A 21,140-nucleotide genomic window follows, 5' to 3' on the forward strand; every position below is an offset into this window, starting at 1 on the left:
CTGCCTTTTGTTACTGACAGTATATGTATAAATCATGGAATATGCAATATAAAATTACATGAGATATTATTAATAGGTTAAGGTTTCCCTTTCTTCACTTTCTCCCTGTAGAATACTCGCCTCACCTTCCCTTATTGTAATGTGCCAGGAAGCAGACCTGGTAGTTGTTGAAAAGGCCCCTTGGGGGATATACAGTAGTGAGTCATCACAGCTTCCTCTCCTCCCACCCAGATCTGCCTCGGGATCAACTGCTACTGTATTACTGCTACTGAGACTTGGCTGGCCACTTGCAAACCCTACAGAGGTATTTTTAAGAGAGTCTGCGGCCGGGCCCAGTAATTGTGACAGTGTCTGGCTGCTCCCAGTTGGGTCCGGCACAGTTACAGCTCCAGGCAAACCCAAACCCCATGGGCAAACTTCTTGTCTCCGTTTATGGCTCTTCAGTGTGTTTCTCATTTTGTTTCGTTGCTCTCGTCTCTCTGTCTCTCCTCCTATCTCTCTCTCTCTCTCTCTCTCTCTCTCTCTCTCTCTCTCTCTCTCTCTCTCTCTCTTCTTTCCCCCGAGTTACTGAGAAAAAAGCGAAAGCCAACAGTGCAGATTGCAGATTAGAATGATGTCATTTTTTGTGGTTTGAGGTGACACTCAGACTCCTGTTTTTTGCCTGCCCCATCTGAAGGCACACTGTCTATTTGACTTGCTGGCTGTGGTAATTGATTTGAAACCTGGAGTTTGCTTTTCACAATCTTGCAGTCAGTGTTTGGTACTTCGTTCAGACCACACACTGCCTTAATGGTCCTATACTGTAGCCTACAGGCTACAAAATGCAATTATTCAAAGTCTGAATAGCAGGAAATCATGCAGCCAGACCGGACAAAGCACTTTACAAGTCTCTTGCGGATGGGTAAAGAATGAGGTGTTGAAATGACCTGTGATCATCATGAAGTCGACCACAGTGACCTAACCATATAAGGTTGGTTCTGTTGGTTCCTCTAAGAGTGCTAAGGTCAGTCTTAATCCTCCATTTAGACCATACTCATTCTGGAAGATACAGTTATCTACATCTTCCAAGATGTTTTCACCACCTCACTATAGCACAGTATCTGTAAAAGTCTTTGTGTGCTTAGATTGAGTTGAGCTGCATTACCATCAAACTTCTCTCTGTAATTCTTAAAGGGTCAAAAAAGTTGATCTAAAGGTGTTTTTATGCAGTTGGGCAGAGGTTAATAGGAGGCTGAGTGACCCTCCTGAACCTGAGACCTTCCATTCACTTAAGGATACACACATCATGTTGCTTGAGAAGCCTGCTCTGATTAGCACATACCTGTGAGTCAAACAGAAGCCTGCTTATAGCCCACCAGAGAGACATGTTTGGGAAGCAGGAGTGAAAATTCCTGCGGGTGGTTGGTCTCCCTGAGTCCCCTCATCTGTCTCTTCTAAGCTGCTTGCATTCATTAGGGTAGAGGGACAGTTGTAATTGTAGTGTAATGGTGTACTGCAGGGCAATGTTCCTTGTCTTAGTCTAAAATGCTTTATGGTGCCATGCACAGAACACAGACCATGTGTTATCATTTTGTTGTGCTAAATAAAAGACATAGCCCATGTTTAGGTGAGTGGGAAAACATTTCTCCCTCCTATATAAAAAGGGGCCCCATAATTGCAGCATGTTTGTGAGTAGCACACTACATGCATTTAAGGTGTAACCTGCGGTTATACTGCAGTGCTTACAGTTTATTTTGGGTGGTTTCTGGATGGTCAGTGTTTTTCAAGAAGAGGTTAAATTTAAAGTTAATACTTCTTGTACAAGTCAGTTTAATGTTTCTGGGTTAATTCTGTAACATTTTTGTCATAAGAAATTAATTTGAGTCTGAAAAGTTGCGCTACCTTAAAAATCTGCTTGTTGCCATGTTACACTGACATGGGTTTCCATAGGATATGTTGACATCATCAGTCACGTGTTCTGAGTCAGTTTTTATTCAGTGTGTGGAAGCCTGCCCTGGTGCTGTGGTACCAATGTGGGTTCAGGACTCTGAAATAGACTGCCACTTATTCCGCTGACCAACAATTGGCGGTCAGCCTTTGAGGATGCAGCTGGGAGTATTACATCAGACCATAGGTTCCAAAAAAGAGATACAGGGAGCGGCTCTGGTGGAGGATGGTCAGCTGTGATATTCAATGTTAAAACATACGATACAGGGTGGATTAGGGGTGAAATTTTCATTTAGCTAAGTGGCACTTACCCAAAACCACACTGCAGGTCTGTTTCTTCTCAAGAACATCTTGAGTTTACAATGTCTGACTCGTAGGACTGACATTTTTTTCAGGTACAGGGTATGCTTGCCAGAAGTGGCAATGCATTGCTAAGTTAGCTCACTCAGTCTGACCTTTGACCGCGATTTAGCTTTCTCTGGCCTTTGGCTCCCTGGCAACCTTGTGTTAGGGTGTCACTGTGTGACTGTGGCACACAGTCGCCATTTTCTGTTGTATTTGCTTTCTGCCACTGACATAATTGTCAGCAGTCTTGCAGACTGCTTTAGTATTTTGTGGTGTGGTCAAATCTAGTGGTGATGGTTAAGTGGAAATCATCCTGAAGAAAGTAGTGGGTCATATGAGAAAAAGAACAATTGCCATTTGTTTTTTTTAGTTGGTTTAGTTTGTTTTGTGGTGTGATTTCTGCAGTTTTTCTTTTTTTTACTACAACTTGTCTGGCTTACTCCAACAAATACAACATCCATTGATTTTGGTGTTGACCTATTTGCCCTATCATTAACATGTAATTACAGGTCTATTTAGATACAATTTAGAAAGAGCCTATTTCTTCTTGAAACAAATTCCTCTTTTTTCCTGCAGAACTCAAGCTGCAGGTTTAATTACTCTCATCAGCCAACATCAGCTGTCTGTTAGATAGTGGCTCCTTTCACATTTAATGTCACATGTCTCAGAAAAAGGGCCCCAAGAGCACAACTTAGGAGGCAGATGTAAAAGTAAAGAGTCTTTCCTTAGAAAAACAAGGATACAAAAATCCAAGCAGGCAAAGTACAAAGGGTCGGGCTGAGGCAGAATCCAAAAAACACAGGCAAGGTCCAGAACACGATCAGGATCAAAACAGGCAGGCAAGGAACAGAACACTGGAAAGCTAATGCACATGGCACAAAATCAATCTGGCAGAGAGCAATTGGAAATGGACCGTAGGGAGCTGACGAGGGAGCAGATCAGGTGACACTAGTGGTGGGAAAGGCAGGCAGGAGTAAGATGGATCCTTAAAGGACATGGAAGGTGCACACGGCTGCAGGTTTAATGATTTTGGAGATGGGGAATGGGCCAATGAATCTGGTAGCCATCTTTTGGGACTTCAAGCTTAAAGGTATGTCCTGAATGGAGAGCCAAACTCGCTGACTGGGTGTGTACTAGGGAGCTGTGAAGTGCCTCGAGTTGGCTGGCCATTGATACTTCTCAGAGGTCGAGAGAAGAGTAGAGCGGGCCCTGAGCCAGGTGTGGTATGAGTCTCCTGGTTCTAAAATTCAGTTTGGGCATTGGACTGCAGATGGAACCCCAAAAACAGGTGAACTTGGGCTCCTGGTCAGAGATAATGTGTCTGGGGAGGCCGTCCAGGCAGAAAACAGGGTATAACAATAGTTCAGCTGTCTCTTTGGCAGGGGGAGCTTGGACAGAGGAATAAAGTGTGCAGATATGTCCAACAACAGACAGGATGACTGTGTTACCTTCAGAGGGGGGCAGACCAGTGACGAAGTCCAGGGCCATACGGTACCAGGGTTGATGAAGCAGAGGTTGGAGGAGACCCGCACAGCTTTTGATGGGAATACTGGTTGGGAGCAAATGGGACAAGCAACCATGGAGGACCACCTAAACCACTGAGGAGGAGTGCCAGGGTGCGCTGCACCCCCGGTTGACAGGCCAGATGAGAGGAGTGCCCCAATTGGAAGACCTGGGAGCTAAAATGAGTTGGGACAAATAGGCGGTCATCTGGGCACTTACTGGAAGCAGGAAAATCAGAATGAGACTTCAACCATTTGAAGGGGAGTATACAGTATATTCTAGATTTTTATGATCAGTCCAAATCACAAAGGGTGTTCCAGTCCCTTTGAGCCAGTGCCTCCACTCTTCCACTGCCAACTTGACCGCCAGCAGCTCCCAGATGCCTATGTCAATTCCTTTATGCAGCTTTGGACAGAATAAGGCGCAGGGGTGCACCTTCTGATCCTCTGCTGAGTGTTCGGAGAGGATGGCCCCCACCCCTGTGTCAGAAGCATCCATCTCCACTACGCCTGGGTGGATCAGGTATAGTGAGAATGGGGGCAGAGGTGAAGCATTGAGAAGATGCATCCACCAGAGACTGCCACTATGAAGATGACGGGCAGAAGAACCAACCCTTGGGAGGAGAGGTGCCAGGAAGGAGCAGAGATCCTTTAAATCCAGGTATTCAGGCAGAACTTTAGACAGGGTTGGGAAATCAGAAGGAGAGGGAGGACAGGAGACATTTCTCAGGCAGACAGCATGACAGTGCTCACTCCAGCCTAAAATCACTCAACTAGCCCAGTCAATGGGGGGATTGTGTTTAAATAGCCAGGGGGTAACTCAAGAATTACTGGAAATTGAGGGGCATGAATTAAATGGAATAACTATCTCATGATGGTTACCTGACAAGCGTACTTGTGGCGAGGATGAAGTGGCTGTCAAGATTCCTGGCCTGAACGGGGGACTCCTGGTTTCTGTGGCATGTTGAATTGATGAGCCAACTGGGAATCCAGAAAGTTGGCACCTACCCGAGTTGATGAAGACGGACATGGTGTTGTGAGGCCATCCAGGAGGAACTGTACGTGGATTACTGGTTGAGGCCTGGTCCAACAGCACTCTCTGAATTACTGGTGAGCCTTTCCTTGTGAGCTGAGGCAGAATCCAAAAAACACAGGCAAGGTCCAAAACATGAAACAGAAAGGCAAGGAACATAGCGCTGGAACGCTAAGGCACATGGCACAAAGACTATCTGGCAGACAAGAATTAGAAACTGACTGGTGTATATATATATATATATATATATATATATATAGTAGGAAACTAATGAGAGGATAGGGAACGAGATGGAACGGGATGAGCAGGTGAGTGGAGAGGAGGAGCAGGTGATTTAGAATAGGTCTGTTGTATCAACAACAAAGAATGAAATATGAAAAACACTCAGTGATGTGGTGTAGCAGTGCTCAACACAAATAAAGTCAAATTCCATTATTCTTTACAACTTGGCATCTCATCTTTCAGTAAGTCAAACAAACATTCAACTGATTAGTCAATCTGAATTGTACACATCTCATAGTGAATAGAGTGTTAGAACACAGCAAAGCCAAGATACTAATATGAAAGAGCTCTGTGCCATCAGAAGAGCTATATTGTCAGGATTTAACGCTATTTCATTTATGATCTGAACTCCCTAATCCTTTGGGTGCTGGGTAGGTAGACGCCCGCTAATCCCTCCTTAGACTGACACAGGGTCAGTTAGACTGACCTCTGTATGCAAGGCACCACACGCTTATCTCCAAAGATTAAAGGTTATGTGTCACAGAGGCCGAGGCCTGGATTTTGTTTCTCTCATACCTTAAATAGCTTTTTGTCATATATTCTGCCCATTTGTGGTCAGCAGGTAGATAATACAATACCTAGGATACACAGATTAAGAAATGTATTCCTGTCAGTATTAATCAGTGGAGGAATGCCTCAGGCCTTAGGCTGAAACAACATCCCAATCCCGTCATATTGTCTCTCCTTCATCACTTTTGACATCAGTATGCATTCTTCAGTTAATGCAAAGATGGCTATCTAAGTACTTATTTAAAAAGCTATGTCTGAGCTTGGTGAGATATTTAGCTTTTTTTATATATATATATACAGTAACTGGAGCTGGACAGCGGTTACTAACAGCAACCAGTCCGTTGGCTCAGTGTGCACGGCCTCAACCAAACACGTGCGGACAGACAGGAGCAGAAGGTTTTATGTGTTCTTTTTTTTTTTTTTTTTTTTTTGCCACCGTAGCTGTTTAATGCTATTTTATGTTTCGTTTCCTGCATTTTCTCACTGGAGCATCGACTTGTCTGGAATCACTTAAGTTTGTCCTCAAAATGCATCAGCAAGATAAGCCGCAAGATCATTTTCAGAAGGATTGTCTCATCGGCTGGCAGCAGCAAAATAGCCTCTGACTGTGTGCCTGTGTGTGTGTGTGTGTGTGTGTGTGTGTGTGTGTGTGTGTCTTTGTTTTGAACTGTATGTGAAAATGTGTTTTAAAAGGCGTACTATGTAGGATTTTCCTAAAACAATACAAAAAAAAACAAACCCTCTCAGTCATCCCTCTCAGACCCACTCGTAGTATTTGGCGATGTATTTATTTGCAGAGACTCAGCCCTATGCCTGTATTTTCCTTTATTCCTTATTCTTTTGCTGTGTTCAGGCAGTTTTGGCTACCTTTGGGCAGTGGGTGTGTAGCCCCCATCCAATAACAGTGTGTAGGATGTGAGGTTGGAACTCTGTCTGTTTGACCACGGGGCTGAGCTACACACACACACGCACACGTGTCTCGGCTGCATTCACACCAGCAATGCGACGCCTTCCTGCAGGCTTGTGCAGAGGTGTGGGTGTGTTTATTTCTGCTTTAGAACGTAACCGCCACGAAACATTAGAAAATATTTTATTTCTTTGATTCAATGCTCTGTTCTCACAACCGCCACTCCCTCTCTTCATTCACTCTCTAGCTCGCTCAACCACTGGCGCTCTCTGTCGCTCTGGTGTCATTGAACTGGGGGAGGATGGGCCAGCTTTAAATGTTTTGTTTTACAAATAGCAACTGACAAATCCTACTTAGTATGCTTTTTAAGTGTTCCATTACATTGTGTGTACAAATACCTACCTTATACCTCTTGACCTGCTTTTTTTATGTGTGTTTCAGCTAATAGTGCGATTGAAGAGGGAGATCCAATCTCTGAAAGAAGAGCTGGTCATGATGACAGGAGAGCAGAGAGATGACCAGCTGACCGTGGAGGAGATCCAGAAGTATGTCACCTTGTGTTCCTTGATTCTTCACATCTGCTAATCAGTCATTTCCTCCATGTAGCATACTGTAGATATTATGGCGTGTGATGCTGTCTCCAGATGTACAGATGACATAATGTAACAAACTCATTCAGAGTCTTGAGTGGAATCTCTGGAGGAGCTCACAGCAGGGGGTCACTGGTTGCACAGCATGTACAATGTGAAAAATGATGTGACCTAGCTGAGCCAGTCATCTCTGGACAGGGAGTTTGGGAATACTAATGTTTAGAGTGTGCCTCAGACTTTTCTCTGGACACTAATTTGTATTTGCAGTGCTAATCACCCGGAGATTCTTGAGCAAATATATTTCATGATTTATAAGTTATTTGGGGTTTGCCAAAAGTGCCTGCATTACTTATGCTGTTGGTTATGCATCCTTGCTGAATTGAAGCCCCGTTCGTTGAGGCCTAACCAGATCTAATGCGGTTTCCCAGGGCTCTTCTCCTGCCAGCACCGCTTTATTCCTGCTTCTATGCTCAAATGGCAGAGGGACCCAGCCAGTCAGGGCCAGAGTTCAGGCCAGAGGTTCTATCCTGGTCTTGGCACGTCGCCCCTCCAGCGCTGATGTATTTACCGCTCCTTGGCCCCCACAGTCTGCCTTTTTTATTATTTCCCTTCCACACGGGTGATTATCTTTGATTTCCCCCAGTTTGTGGTCAAACTCACACTGGGAACCTTTTAATGATGTCTGTTGTGACCACATTCACTGGACACGCGACTTTTTTGTAGCCGTTTCCTCTCCGATTTATGCTTTGACTCATCTCCAGTGCTGAGTAATATCCACATATCCTGGCTTATTTGTTTACACAGATGCACACATACGCTCAGGTTTATAGGTTTTTTATCTTTCCAGACCCTCACTGCTTCGTACTGTCAGTATCAATTCATTCCCATACAAGTTGAAGTCAATTTTTTTTTTTCAAAGGACAATATTAGCTTGTTCATTTGCGACAGAACATATCGCCTCACACCCTGGAACAACTATTTGGAAACGATCAAATTCTGGTGTTTGAAAGACGATGGGTTTTTTTTCTCTTACAAAATATTGTACATGGCATTGAAGGGCATTCTCCAAAATCAAAGTTTGTATCACAAAACCGCTGATGTCTCACAGGGCTCTGAAACAAGACCGCTGCGTTTGTTTTAAGTCCTTTCGTCATGTAAACCTAGCGTGTTTCTACACCGAACACGTTACAGTGGAAAATGAAGAGTGCTCGTTGTCGTGCCTACATTGGATCCGTCTGGACGGTTGCCTCCTGGTCTTTTCCAGTGGCCGCTTCCAGAGCTTGAAGAACCAATGTTTGGACTATCATCTAGTGATAGTTTATCAACAGGCCGGCCCAGTGGAGCTGGAACACACATTTAAGTAAATAGTTTTCTTTGACCCGGACCCACATTTTAAACATTAGAAGCACTCTTCAAATATAGATCTTAACTGTTTGAGTGCCTGTTAAACCAGTGCTGAGTGTGATGGAGAAGGACTGTAACATGGAATGTATGTGTCATTGGTTTACGCTCTGGTGGGTTATTAGAAGGTGTGTGTGTGTGTGTGTGTGTGTGTGTGTGTGTGTGTGTGTGTGTGTGTGTGTGTGTGTGTGTGTGTGTGTGTCATTAGGTTGGAAGACTTAGTCAAGGCCTTTGTGGGTGACCCTGATCCAGACGTGACACTGTCATTGGGACCAGACATGAGAAAAATCCAGCACTGTTTCTCCCTGCTGAAGGTAATGTATTTACAGTAGTGTCTGTCTGTACAGTTTCCACAGGCATGTCTGTCTGTATATATATATGTCTGTTCTCTCTATCCAGCCATCATTTCTACTATTTATTTTTCTTTCTCTGTCTCCTTACCATCACAAGTTCCATCACCAGTGCTAACATGTGCTGCATGTCTGACAACATATTGATGTTTTCAGCTGAGGTTACTCAAGTTCATTTAAAACCAACTTATATTTCTGAGTCAATGCTGAATTTTATCTATAGTTACTGTAACAGTGCATGACTGGAAGACAAAAAAACCCTGCAAAAACACCTGACCAATCAGTTTTCTTGAATAGCTCCCCATAACAACCTCTCCTGGGAGATACATTGCTTTTGAATTAGCCAGAGTTTCTGCTACAGGCAGCTAGTTCCTGTGTTTATTGTCATTGTCAAGCGCTTATAATAACAATCTGAGTTTGTCAGTGGCAAAAACAAGATGAAGCACTTTTAGTGGACATACTTTGACAGTGCGCTATTGTCCCCAAGGATTACATTGCAGCCTGTTACACACTTGCAGGCTGAAGCTTTCTCACTCAGTAATGGAACAATTTCAAAACTTTTTGTCCCCATTAGTCACTTAGACACAAAATGATGTTGAAAAATACTGATGTCTCCCTTTAAGTCTAGACATTTGGTGTTTTGCAGTTATTTGCCATCTACTTATATCCAAGGTGTAATGTTGACATGCAAACAGTAATATGTTTGTTTGAGTTTGCAAGGCAGCTAAAAAGCTAAGACAAGACATACCTACACATAACACAAAGGACTGCACTGTTTCCCCTCTCCATTCTGTTAGTGCAGTTTGTCTGACAACACAAACCAGAGCTGAAATGATTGATTAGTTCATGATCAATTTTTTCTTAAGCGTATATTCCAAACATTTTCTGGTTCCAGTTTGTCAAATAAGAGAATTTTTTGCTTGTCTCTGTTTTATATCATTGTAATGTAATCTTATTTACAATGATCTGACATTTTATAGATAAAGCGATCAGTTATTTGTAAAGATAAGTGACAGATTAGCTGATAATGAAAAAAATCTCTCGTGTCGGCCATAATATGTATAAAATTCTTAAATGAAGCTTGTGTAGTAATCTGCTGTGACTCCATTAGAATTAATACCATGTACCCGTCAAAATAAAACACAAGGTTTAGACAAAATGATAAACACTGTGTGTTTAATTAAAAAGGTCATTCTTTTCTTAGTCAGTAAATAAGTTCTGTTTGTATTTGGACACTGATACTGAAACTGAAGTAACCACCTGGATGAATCACTGCAATTGAGTCAAGTTTGTGTTTCCTGTATATTTTTTATAGTTGCGGTATTTGGACATTATTTTGGTTTTGGGTCTGTACTTCATCAACTGACAATTTGTCATGAAGACTGCCGTGCAAAAAGTTAGCAACTGTAAGTCGTTTACAGAATGTTAGGATAGAACACTTATTCATAAAAATGTTGTTTTGGAAGAAGAGTGGTTATAGATCTTATTGAACATTTCTCAAACAGCAGCCGGCGGCCCACTCCTGCTAAACGAGCACAGGGAAAACAGTGCAGTGCTCCCTCTGTTACCGGGCCTCTCCGTTCGGTTGGAGCCGGAGCAGCCACCAGAAGCAGTTCCAGATCCCACTTGAATGTCTGTTTATCTCTCTTTCAGTTTGTTATGATCCACAAACTCTATCTCCTGTTCAGTTTACATTCCTCTGAGCATCACCCGAGTCACACTTCAGTGATTCTGCAGCAATTTAGATCTGGTTTGAATTGGATTTCTTTCCTTTTTTTGTTCTTTGTAGTGGCTAGGTCCCTCCTGCTCAACTCTCTACTTGTCCTTGTTTCAAGGTGGTGTTCTGACACCACAGCGCATGTCTACAGCCTTTATGTTCCATGATGACATGAAATACAAAAGTTATTTTACAAACCTCAAGCCGAACTGCAGTATCGTCATCAGTGCGCTTCCATATATCACCCCAAATCTTCCTAGGACCAGACTTGACCCTCTTTCTGTACTTTTCTCATCTTCTCTATCTTCTCCATGTGGGAAAAAACTCCAATCCTTTAACCTGTTTCCCACCTGTCTGTAAAGCTGGAATATTATTGAAATTTTAGAGTTATATTGCAGACAGGGAAAAGGATGGAACTTAATTAATGTTCAGGGAATAACGTGGAATTTAGAGGAGCATCACTTTCCAGGATGATACCACAATGTATTTTCCAGCTTATTTACATTCATGGCAGTTAGTCGGTTGTTTATACTGCGGATGTATTTCTGAACAGCAGAATGAGGCAAGTAGACTGCTTACTCCCTTAGAACCTTTATCAGCTCATAACAACTTATACATGAAAACAATGGTGTTTCTCACAGCTCAACAATCTTTCTTTTCTTGTTTTTTTGTACAGATAATGATCCTGGACAAGAAGGGTGGAGGGAACAGGTGTACTGATGGACAGGCATCACCATCAGCAATAGCGAAGGAAGAAGAAATTCAATACAATCACCACAACGCAGCAGAAGTGACCAAATTAAAGGAGATGCTGACACAACGTGATAATGAGATCAGTATCCTTTTGACATAGAGGAGCCAAATTAGTTAGTTAGTTAGTTAGTTATTAAAGGACTATGTTGACTTTTTGTGGGGTTAGTCTAGAGGTGTATACATTAGGTTATATCATTGTAGGTCATTCTATTTCTAAACCAAATCTAAAGTTTTTTTCTATGGTTAATAGAATCATACCTTTCTTAACAAAAACAATAAGTGCGGGGTTTATAAATAATCAGGCTCAATTTCTGATAGTCTTGGAGGAATAGAGATTGCTGCCACAGAACAGACTTTACTGTTATTGAATAGTTTCACTCTCTCAAACTAGTACACACGCTTTTGATACATTGAAACATAAAATTAGAAGTGCTCTTATTTGTCTAAGATAATGTTAAAATCCCCAGCCATTATTCTGGATGCTCAAATATTAGTTCTACTGCAAGTACATATATAGCAAACAAAGAGGATTTTAGTCCCAATACTCATGGCATTTTTGTCCTATGAATCCTATGAACAATGGAAAATGGTGATCACAATATCTTAGAACAAATGGTGATGTCTTCAATTGTCTTGTTTTGTCTTGGCTGCAATGGTTAATTGATTAAGCGTCCCTTATTATTCATCACCTATCTAAAAATGCAATGTAATGTAAATTATTGATTCGTTAATCAATCGTTATAAATCGTTGTAGCTCTGCATTATTGATAAGGTGACATAGTTGATATAGGTGAGTGCTTTAGATTTTTTCTCCTCCTCCTCTGCTTACTTTACTGACAGTGTGCACCAAACCTTCTGAACAATTGTCATGCAGTCGAAACGATCGCTCATCTGTTGGACAGAATGGACAACGAGGTATTGGCATGGTTTCATTCCCTGTAGCAGGACCTTGGGCTTATTGGTGTGAATTTAAGGTGGCATGGGTTTTAGTCCTTTTTACTGCACTGATGACTCTGTGTTACACAATGTATCAAAGAGGAAGCACACTGCAGTCTGCATCCTCTCCAGATAAACACTACAGTTAACCAAGAAAAGAACCGCAGTGCGTAGGGCATAGATATTCCAAATTCTGCGATAATAGGGAAAAATCCCCAAAAATAAATTAAGTAAGATAAGTTTCAACACAAACTTAAAAATCGTGTCTGTTTCCAGCCTCACAGTTTAATCACACATACTGTTGATAGCAAAATCTTCATTAGCAGAAAGCTATTCATCCTAAAGTAAACCTGCCTGTGTTATTGCAGGGTTGGATTACAGATCCTCTACAAACACATGAATTATGAAATGTAAGTAGCCTTGCATTCATCACCAGTCCCCCAAAATACACATGCAATGTTTTTTTAATGTGTATTCTCAGATATATCTTCATCTAATGATCGCAGTTAATCATAATTACTATTAATCATAATTATGGTATTTGCGTTTGCATATGATATTTCTAATGGCTTTATGGGATTATTCTTCCCTCAACCCATCTTGCTGCGGCTTGCCATTAGATCACAGCACATTAGCCGGAAAATTGAGATGTCTGTTTGATTATTTAGCCATAAAACCTCAGCTCTCCAAAACAAACAGACTATTATCATGCAGATATTTGACCATAGTATTTCTTGGACCAAGTATGTGTATTAGGAATGAAAAGATACTTTACTAAATTTGCGATACAAATATGTGATGATAGAAAAATGAATTGTGATGCTTTTTGAAAACGGCAGAGCGTGCTGTCTACTTTTGACTTTTCTTGTTTTACGTTCTACATCAATCGTGACAGTAGCTGTATCATGCCGCAAAGACGATGGCGACAGCAAGTGAACATTTTTGAAAGTGAAGATGGACCTCTATTTCAAAGAGGAGATGAGAAGAATATCTCAACCAACATGATGCTCCGTTTAATACTGCACCATAGTGAGAAGCTCTGGTCAACACTGACTGAGTGAGAAAATTACTAAAAGGCCAAACCACGCTGACAAGCCAATTTGCAACCCTGCTCGCCAAAAACATTGCAGCGTGCATTGTTGTCTTCATGGCAAGAGATATGAGGCCGTTTTCTGCAGTTGACAATGATGGATTTAAGCTATTGGTCAACAAATGGGATCCCAAATACTGCATTCCATCATGCCTGCACTTTAGTCAGTCTTTAATGCCAGCGCTTTACAGGGAAACAAGATCAAAGGTGGTTCAAACACTGAGAGATAGATGGCATATAATTTACTACAGATGGCTGGACCTCCAGGGCTACCTTAAGTTATCTCACAATCGCAAGCCAGATGATCATCAGCGAATGGGAAATGGCGAGTTTTGTTCTTGAAAATCGCCCTCTTTTTGAAATGCACACAGGGATAAACATCATGGAAGTGTTGAAATCGGCTGTTGTGGAATGGGAGCCTGAAAAGGCGAATGATAGAATTGCTGTCATTACAGACAATGCAATGAACATGGATGTTGCAGTAAGAGAAGTCAGGCTGGCACCACACATCAAGTGTTTTGCCCATACCTTAAACTTGGCCACCCAAGCGGGTTTGAGTTTACCCCATGTCAGCCTTTTGCTGGGTCGAGTGAGGTGGGTTGCATCTTTCTTCCACCAAAGATTTGCATCTAAACAGAAACTGAAAAGCTAATCATCGATGTTGCCACGCAATGGAACTGCAGTCTGGATATGATTGAACAGAAAGCAGCGGTTCCAGCAGCTTTCCTAAGCACAGACATCTGATAAAATGCCCATGAAATCGATACTTTGAATGGCTCAGATATCAGAGATGCTGAGCACATAGTGAAGCTTCTTAAACCTCTGAAAAAAGCTACCACCGTGCTGTGCGATGGATACAATCCAACTGTGTCTCTCATCATGCCCTAAAAGCATTCAGTGAAGAAGACTCCCTCACAGTGAGCACCATGAAGACAACTGCACTCAACAACTTTTCAGAGAGATCCACTGGGGAATATCAACTACTTGCTGGAGTGCACGCCTTGGACCCCAGATTCCCCATCTCGAGGAAAATCAGCTGATGTATTCAACAGACTAAAGGAGAAATTCGTACAGTTGCCACACAACCACTATTTATTTTACTCTCTCTCCCCCCTAATTTTTGCAGAGATTTTTTTTAATGACTTGGTTTATTATGGCCTATATTTTTTCTAAATGTCTTCCAGATGGGCAGGTCTTGCAAGTGTTGCTTACATGATAACAAAATGTGACCCCAGTCTCATTTTCCACTGTGGAGGAAACAGATGAGGGGGGAGCAGGTACCAGTTGTCCGACACCTGCAGCAGAACGATGATGATCAGTAAGACAAAGCGTATGCAGCTGAGCTGGAACAACCTTCTCCCAAAAGGTCAGCATTGGAAGATCTCCTCGGGGGGGACTTTGGCTAGACCAGAAGCTGCACAGTCCAACAGTGGGATTAAGACAGAAATGGATAAGTACAGTAGTGAGACATCCATTTCCCTCACAAGCTGTCCACTGAAGTGGTGGAAAGAAAATGCTCACAGCTTTCCCCTCTAGCAAAAGCATCCCTCTTCATACCAGCCACCTGTGTCCCTAGTGAAAGGGTTCTTTCAACAGCAGAGAGGCATTTTGAATGTCCAGAGGTCTTATCTTCTGTCGATGTGCCGACATTTATATTTAAAACATGCTGATTCCAAGCCGAGAACACAAGCCAAGCCTCAGTTTGTTCATTTGAAGACATTTTCTTCATTTGAATAGTTAATTTACTTACTTTGGATTTGGGATTTGTTTTAAAATGTATTTTAGTTATGCATAATTTAATACAAACATTCCTTTTCACCTCTATGAAGAGAGGGAATATTTTTTGTTTTGCATAGTGTATACCCTACCTCCAGAAATAAATTTAAAAATTTCATACAGAAAAGCTAAGAGAAAATGAAGCACTCTCAGTCATAATTTGTCTTAAATCTCATTTTGTTAACAAAACTCGTTAGGAAATCATACCCTGAGTTGAGTGTATTGTTTCATTCCTAATTTCTAATGTGAAATCCTTTCCATTTTCCCTCTCAAAAATGGCTATTTTATTTTCCTTACCGATCATGTTGCCTTTATGTTCTGTCATTGTGATGTTTGTATAGAAAGCTACAGCAGCCTAAACTGTCATTCCTTCTGTCAGGGTGGTCTGTCTGCAGCATGTAACAGTATAGTTTGGGTTGACCAACCCTGTTAGGGTGACATCATTTCCAGCCACAGCCCTAATAACTATCTTAGATTCAAACCATCTCCACAACTTAAGCTTGTATCCGCTAGCTAATCACCATGCTTTCCATGTCTTTTTAAGTGCCCCACCTCCTCAAGTCTACCCAGCTTAAACAGTTACTGGGAGCCATGGATTTCTCTAATATAGCCCCACTGTTCCCAGACTGACGCTGAGTCCCCACAGGCTTAATTATGAGAGAGTTCCCTGTAAAACAAAAGGGAGCATCCCCACCCATTGCCCCTGTTTGCTCCCATGCATGGGTGACTCTGCATGGGGGAGTGGGACACCTGGTAACGCTTAGCTGACTCTGCTAGAGTGATGACACATCCACCACTAGCATGATGATAGAGAAGCGAGGAGAACTAACAAACACCACTGACTTTTAAGAGTAACATAGCACAAGAATTTGTTTGTAATGCCAAGTAGAACTTAGAATTTTCCAAACTTTGTCACTGTGGTAAAATGTTGTCATACTGGATAAGTTATGTGGTAAAAATACTCCTGTCCTACAGTGAATTTCAAAGGAGAGCTGTAATGGAGAAATGTATCCCATCCCTTCTAATTATGACATTCAACTACATTTGACCATAAAAGATTATTTTCTTTTGGTTCGACCACTTCTTCACCCACAGGAGGTTAGAAAATTGATCCTGAAGGGAAAAAACTATGATAAGCAAACATGCTGTGAAAACATTAATTTGATAGCTGCTTGGGCTAAACAGGTTACTGTTCAGCAGCAGCAGACTGAACGCTTGTGGGGATCAACACTCTGAGTTTCAGATCTAACTGCAATTTGAAACATCAGAGATGAGCTTCCATAGAACAACTTTGAAGTTAATAATTTGTTTTAGATTTGTGTTATTTTTTGTTTAATTCAGGCGTAATTCTGCACAGTACAGGTTAGTATGCAAAGACACTGAACTAACCATGCTACTTATTGAATACTTATTACACTTTTAAGTATAAGGCTTAGTATTTAGATTTTATAGTATTTGAGTTATTTATACTTCTCATAGGAATATTTTAATATCTTATTGCATGTGCACATACCATTAAGAGGCTTGACAATAATAAGCTGTTAATTTATTTTAATTTTCCAGCTGAAGTGGGACAGGGATATGCAATTTTCTGATAGCAGTGATCCAGGGTCATAAAGTGGAAAAACCTCGATCTTATGAATAGTAGCACTCACAACTAGCAGATGATTCAGTTTTATTTTCTCTTGGCTCACTTGTGCAGGTGAACGTATCCAAGAAGGATTTTGGCTAATACTAAATCATAATTGCAACGGTGATAAGGCACAGAAGTTAATATTGCGTTTACTGCACTGGCATGGGTTTCTGGATTCCCTGGCTATTGTTCAGTATGATTCAGAATTCCCCACAATCAAAAAAAAATGCTATAAAATGTATTGCTCAATGACACTATAGTCTCGCCTTGGAAAACAAAACCTTGGGGCTGATAGCTTTAGTGGTTTATGTTCTGTGCTAGAGATATTATATTTAAGAAAATGTCATATCTATAAAGATGATAGAGTCATTTAGGTCAGCCATCCACCAGATGAAAATTATAGACATTTGTGGTTCCCAGACGGTGGATCCTAATGACTTTGGTGATCCGCTGACTGTTCATGTAATTCAACAACATTTTCTGCTTTATTGGACTGGAAAGGCTGGGGATAAAATAGGTTAGTAAGTATGAGAACTTTGCTTTTGGTTATTCTCTTTTTGTAGTGTTAAATATCCTTAATCACTTTAAGAAAGGGAATTCTACTTATTGGACGTATTGCTGAAAAGACTGATGTTATTGTTTGTCTTGGGAGGACAGTCCTGGTGGTTGTCAAGATTTCTTACTTGAGCCAAAGTGTTTGATCGGCCAACTTCATTGCACGGGGAAAACATGGTAATTAGTATAGACCAGAAGCCATTTCTTGACCAGAAGATGCTGGTTCAGATTCCTTTGAGATCAGATTCCTTCCTAGTAAATATACGATCAGTGGTTTGTCAAATAATGTCAAGCATTCTTCTAGGAATCTAGGGGTAATATCTGATACTACCCCGTTTTGGCGATCAGATCACAAATGTTGTCAAGTCATGTCATGTAACTCAAGATACTCTCTAAAATGGTGTCATTTTTATCCGTTGCTGATTTCCAAAAAGTTGTACACACATTTATCTATCTTTATCTTAATTATTGCAATGTATTTTACTTGGGTATCAGCCATGGCTCACTCCACTGTCTCCAATGGGTACAAAATACCTCTGCTTGTCTTATTACTGGAACTGAGAGGTATGATCACATTACCCCCGTGCTTGTTTACCTACATTGTCTCCCTGTTACCTTTCACATCGATTTTGAAATTTTATTGCTCACTTTTCAAGCCTTAAACGGCCTCGTACCTAAATACATGTGTGACTTATTGACCTGGTATGTGCCCCCTTGGCCATTAAAAGCCAAGGATAGAGCCCTTTTGGTTACTCATAGGTCATGGTTGGTGACTGGGTGTTTGCTATTAGATCTCCCACGCCATGGAGCTCTCTGCCTGCTGAAATTAAACACACTCATTCACTAGCTTCTTATCTGATTGTATTCATTGTATCGCCTCTACTTTCTTTTTATGTTGTTTTCTTTTCTTTTTGTAAAGCACTTTGTAATATTGCTATAAAAAAAGGCATATAAATGAAGTTTATAATTATTATTATATTAGTGGCTTCACCCCAAATCTAAAGTAATAGTGTCTGTCTCTTTATGGTACTCATTGCTTGAAACCTTCCTCCAATACTGCAATTGTAATCTAGCATCTTAAAAAGGAGGACAAAAAGTTCTTTGTTAAATTTTTGTAACTTGAAATTGGATAGGTTTGTGGCACCAAAGAGATTGGCATTGCACCTTTGCCAGCCCCCCGTAATTTTAAAGGCATTTTCTTTATTTCCTGTGATGTCTGCTTTATTGGACAGCATAATAGAGAGTGACAAGAAAGATGAGAAGGAGAGATTGAATGCACATCATGAGCTGAGTTTCAACCACAGTGTTTTGAGTGCATGGCATGTGAAGCAGCCCACAGATCTATCGTGCAACCCCCAAGAGAAAATGTTCATCATATACGAGAAGTCCACGACGGTGGTCAGCACAAATGAAGATATCAGATGCCAGATATCTCAATAATGGAAAAACCTGGTGAACAACAGTCTGAAGTAACGACTTGTGCGAAACAATGACATAGGACCCACAGAAAGTCATATTTCTTTGTAAAAGTTGGCTCCTATAGGTCATTTGGAATTGCGTCGGGTTTAGATTTTGGCAGTTTTGAGAGGACTGCATGGTTGGTTTCATTGGAAACTGTAATCGGAGATGCGGTTCCTTCATGTTATTGTTCCCACTGACATCTCCTTTGTATTGCCTGACAGGAATATAAATTAACTTATCTAGCTCATTCAAAAGTACGTCCATTCATCATCTAAAATAATGACATTTTTGATGCTTCTTAAATGATCTTGCTGACCACCACCACCGTTTCAGTCTGGCCACAGCTAGACGTCTGCTAATCTCATAGGTAGGAATACGCTTGAGGATCAGACTAATGTGTTGACTCTAAATTATGGGTTGTGATTAGGCCATCAAAAACACTTCCATTTATAGTGGAGAAACAGGCAGATAGGGCAGGAACTGAATGAATATTTTATGAGACTGTAATGTTTTATTCATATAGGTAACGTATACGAAGATCAAAACTAAAGGTTGGAAGCACACTTAGTAGAGGAATAATTTAGGAAAGCTTTTGCATCTTCACCTGCTAACCCATGAAAAGCTTTGATGTCTTGCTTTTCTGTTGACATCTTAAAAGCAATCTTGGCAACTTGCTGCAAATCCCTTGATCGTGTTTTTCTTTACACAGTTTTCCCATGCAATTCAATTTTTTTTCTATTACAAATTTTCCTCTGTCAGCACTCCTGATTGCAATAAACTTGTCAGTCATCCGCTTTCTCACCAGTAGCGTCAACAGCAGCTTGCTCCTGTCACTCTACAAGTCTACGAACTGTGTGCTGAAGCGTAGCAACCAGGCGTCAATTCGATAATCAAATTTGAAAGCACCGAACAAATCTATGCTCTGTTGTATGCTTTTTAAAACATTTATATATATATATATGTATGTGAGGCCATCTGAAAGCAGTTTGAGCAGGAGTAAAATGATCAAGTACAGAATAGTACTGCTCTGTTGGAAGCAAAGTGTAGTACGTGGAGCAAAGGAAACGATTATAGTAAATTGTCCTAATGCATAGAGACATTGCATATGGAGAAGTGGAACGTGTCATGGCAGTAGAAGTGTGAATAGGATCGAATCTGCAGTCCTTGCTTTTCAGCCTCCTCGCGTAGCCACTCAATTACTCTCTGTCACACTCGCACAAGAGCACCCAGACGTACGGACACATCTACACTTGGAATCGAGAAGACAAACACATACATACAACCTCATCAGTGGGAGAAGATTTTGTGGAATCTTGGCAGGGTCTCCGCAGCCTCTCTGGCTCCTCTTCTCTCCACTGATTCATCCCAGACCATGACATCTCTCTGAGCCTGTAAGGTCAGACGCTGAGCACATGTCAGCACTCTGCCATTATTTAAAAGCCCACAATGTATTGCTGCCGCATTAAGGAAATCACAATGGATGTAACCCTTTTAATATATATTGTCAGTTTTGTGCTACCTTTAAATATTTGGTAGCCTTAATATTCTGGATGTTCTCCTGAAAGATATTTCTAAAGGCATTCAGGTTCACAATGTTGTTCATATCCATCGAATTCTGAGTCAGTCAGTCAACATTTGTTGAGTTGCTGTTACAATTGAGTGAGCAATCTCTCTTCAGTCTCTTTTCTACTCAAAGTAAAGACAATTATAATCTTTAACTCAGTGCCTACAGGTATCCTGATAAGGATGTTGAAGAAAGAGAAAAAAAGAGCCCAAGATGCTGCTGCACAGCTGGCTAACACCACCAGTAGCCAGGGCCTGACCTCCCAGAGTGTCTCCAGTATGTCACCAGTGCCACTTGTGAGGGAGGGAAGCAAGAACACCATCTCTGCCGACCGCGAAGGACGAGCTATACAATACATGAAAAAAGGTACTTTGAGAAGCCTTATTCTCTTTTGCATACATCTGTCTTCACTCTGAGCGAGACAAATCGGGGTCTGAAATGGCGACATGGGTTTGTAGATGTGGCGTTTGTTGTTTGCATCTTCATGGCTGTATAACTCAAAGCTTTTCCAGACAGCATTTTGGCTTAACCTAACAATTTATGGCCACATAACGAGGCTGTCGTATTCAAAGGTTGATTCACCCAAATCATAAAAAACATATTTTCTCAGTTACATCTAGCGATATCCTTGCAGATGGTTATCACTGTAGATGGTATTGGTTTCATTTGTCCAACTTTTGAAATATCTGTCTTGGCATTTTTAATTTTTAAATGTGTTTTTAATGTTGTGAGCTACTCAATGGAAATCCACTGTATCAGGGTGGTGGCAGAAGTCTTGAAACAAAAAAACTGAAACAATAAGATAAGAG

At 41.2% G+C, this 21,140-nt stretch overlaps 1 protein-coding gene across 1 annotated transcript in view; it reads left to right on the plus strand.

Annotated features, from left to right (window-relative positions):
* The window catches only part of kif6 (kinesin family member 6), a 57,216-nt gene that overhangs the window by 16,175 nt on the left and 19,901 nt on the right, over positions 1-21,140 (plus strand). The window contains exons 10-13 of the mRNA XM_053335203.1: positions 6,947-7,050; positions 8,705-8,810; positions 11,240-11,399; positions 20,500-20,697. Of these exons, the coding sequence (XP_053191178.1) occupies positions 6,947-7,050; positions 8,705-8,810; positions 11,240-11,399; positions 20,500-20,697 (568 nt within the window). The remainder of the gene's footprint in view (positions 1-6,946; positions 7,051-8,704; positions 8,811-11,239; positions 11,400-20,499; positions 20,698-21,140) is intronic.

Source organism: Scomber japonicus, chromosome 16 (genome assembly GCF_027409825.1).
Source record: "Scomber japonicus isolate fScoJap1 chromosome 16, fScoJap1.pri, whole genome shotgun sequence".
Taxonomy (NCBI): Eukaryota; Metazoa; Chordata; class Actinopteri; order Scombriformes; family Scombridae; genus Scomber; species Scomber japonicus.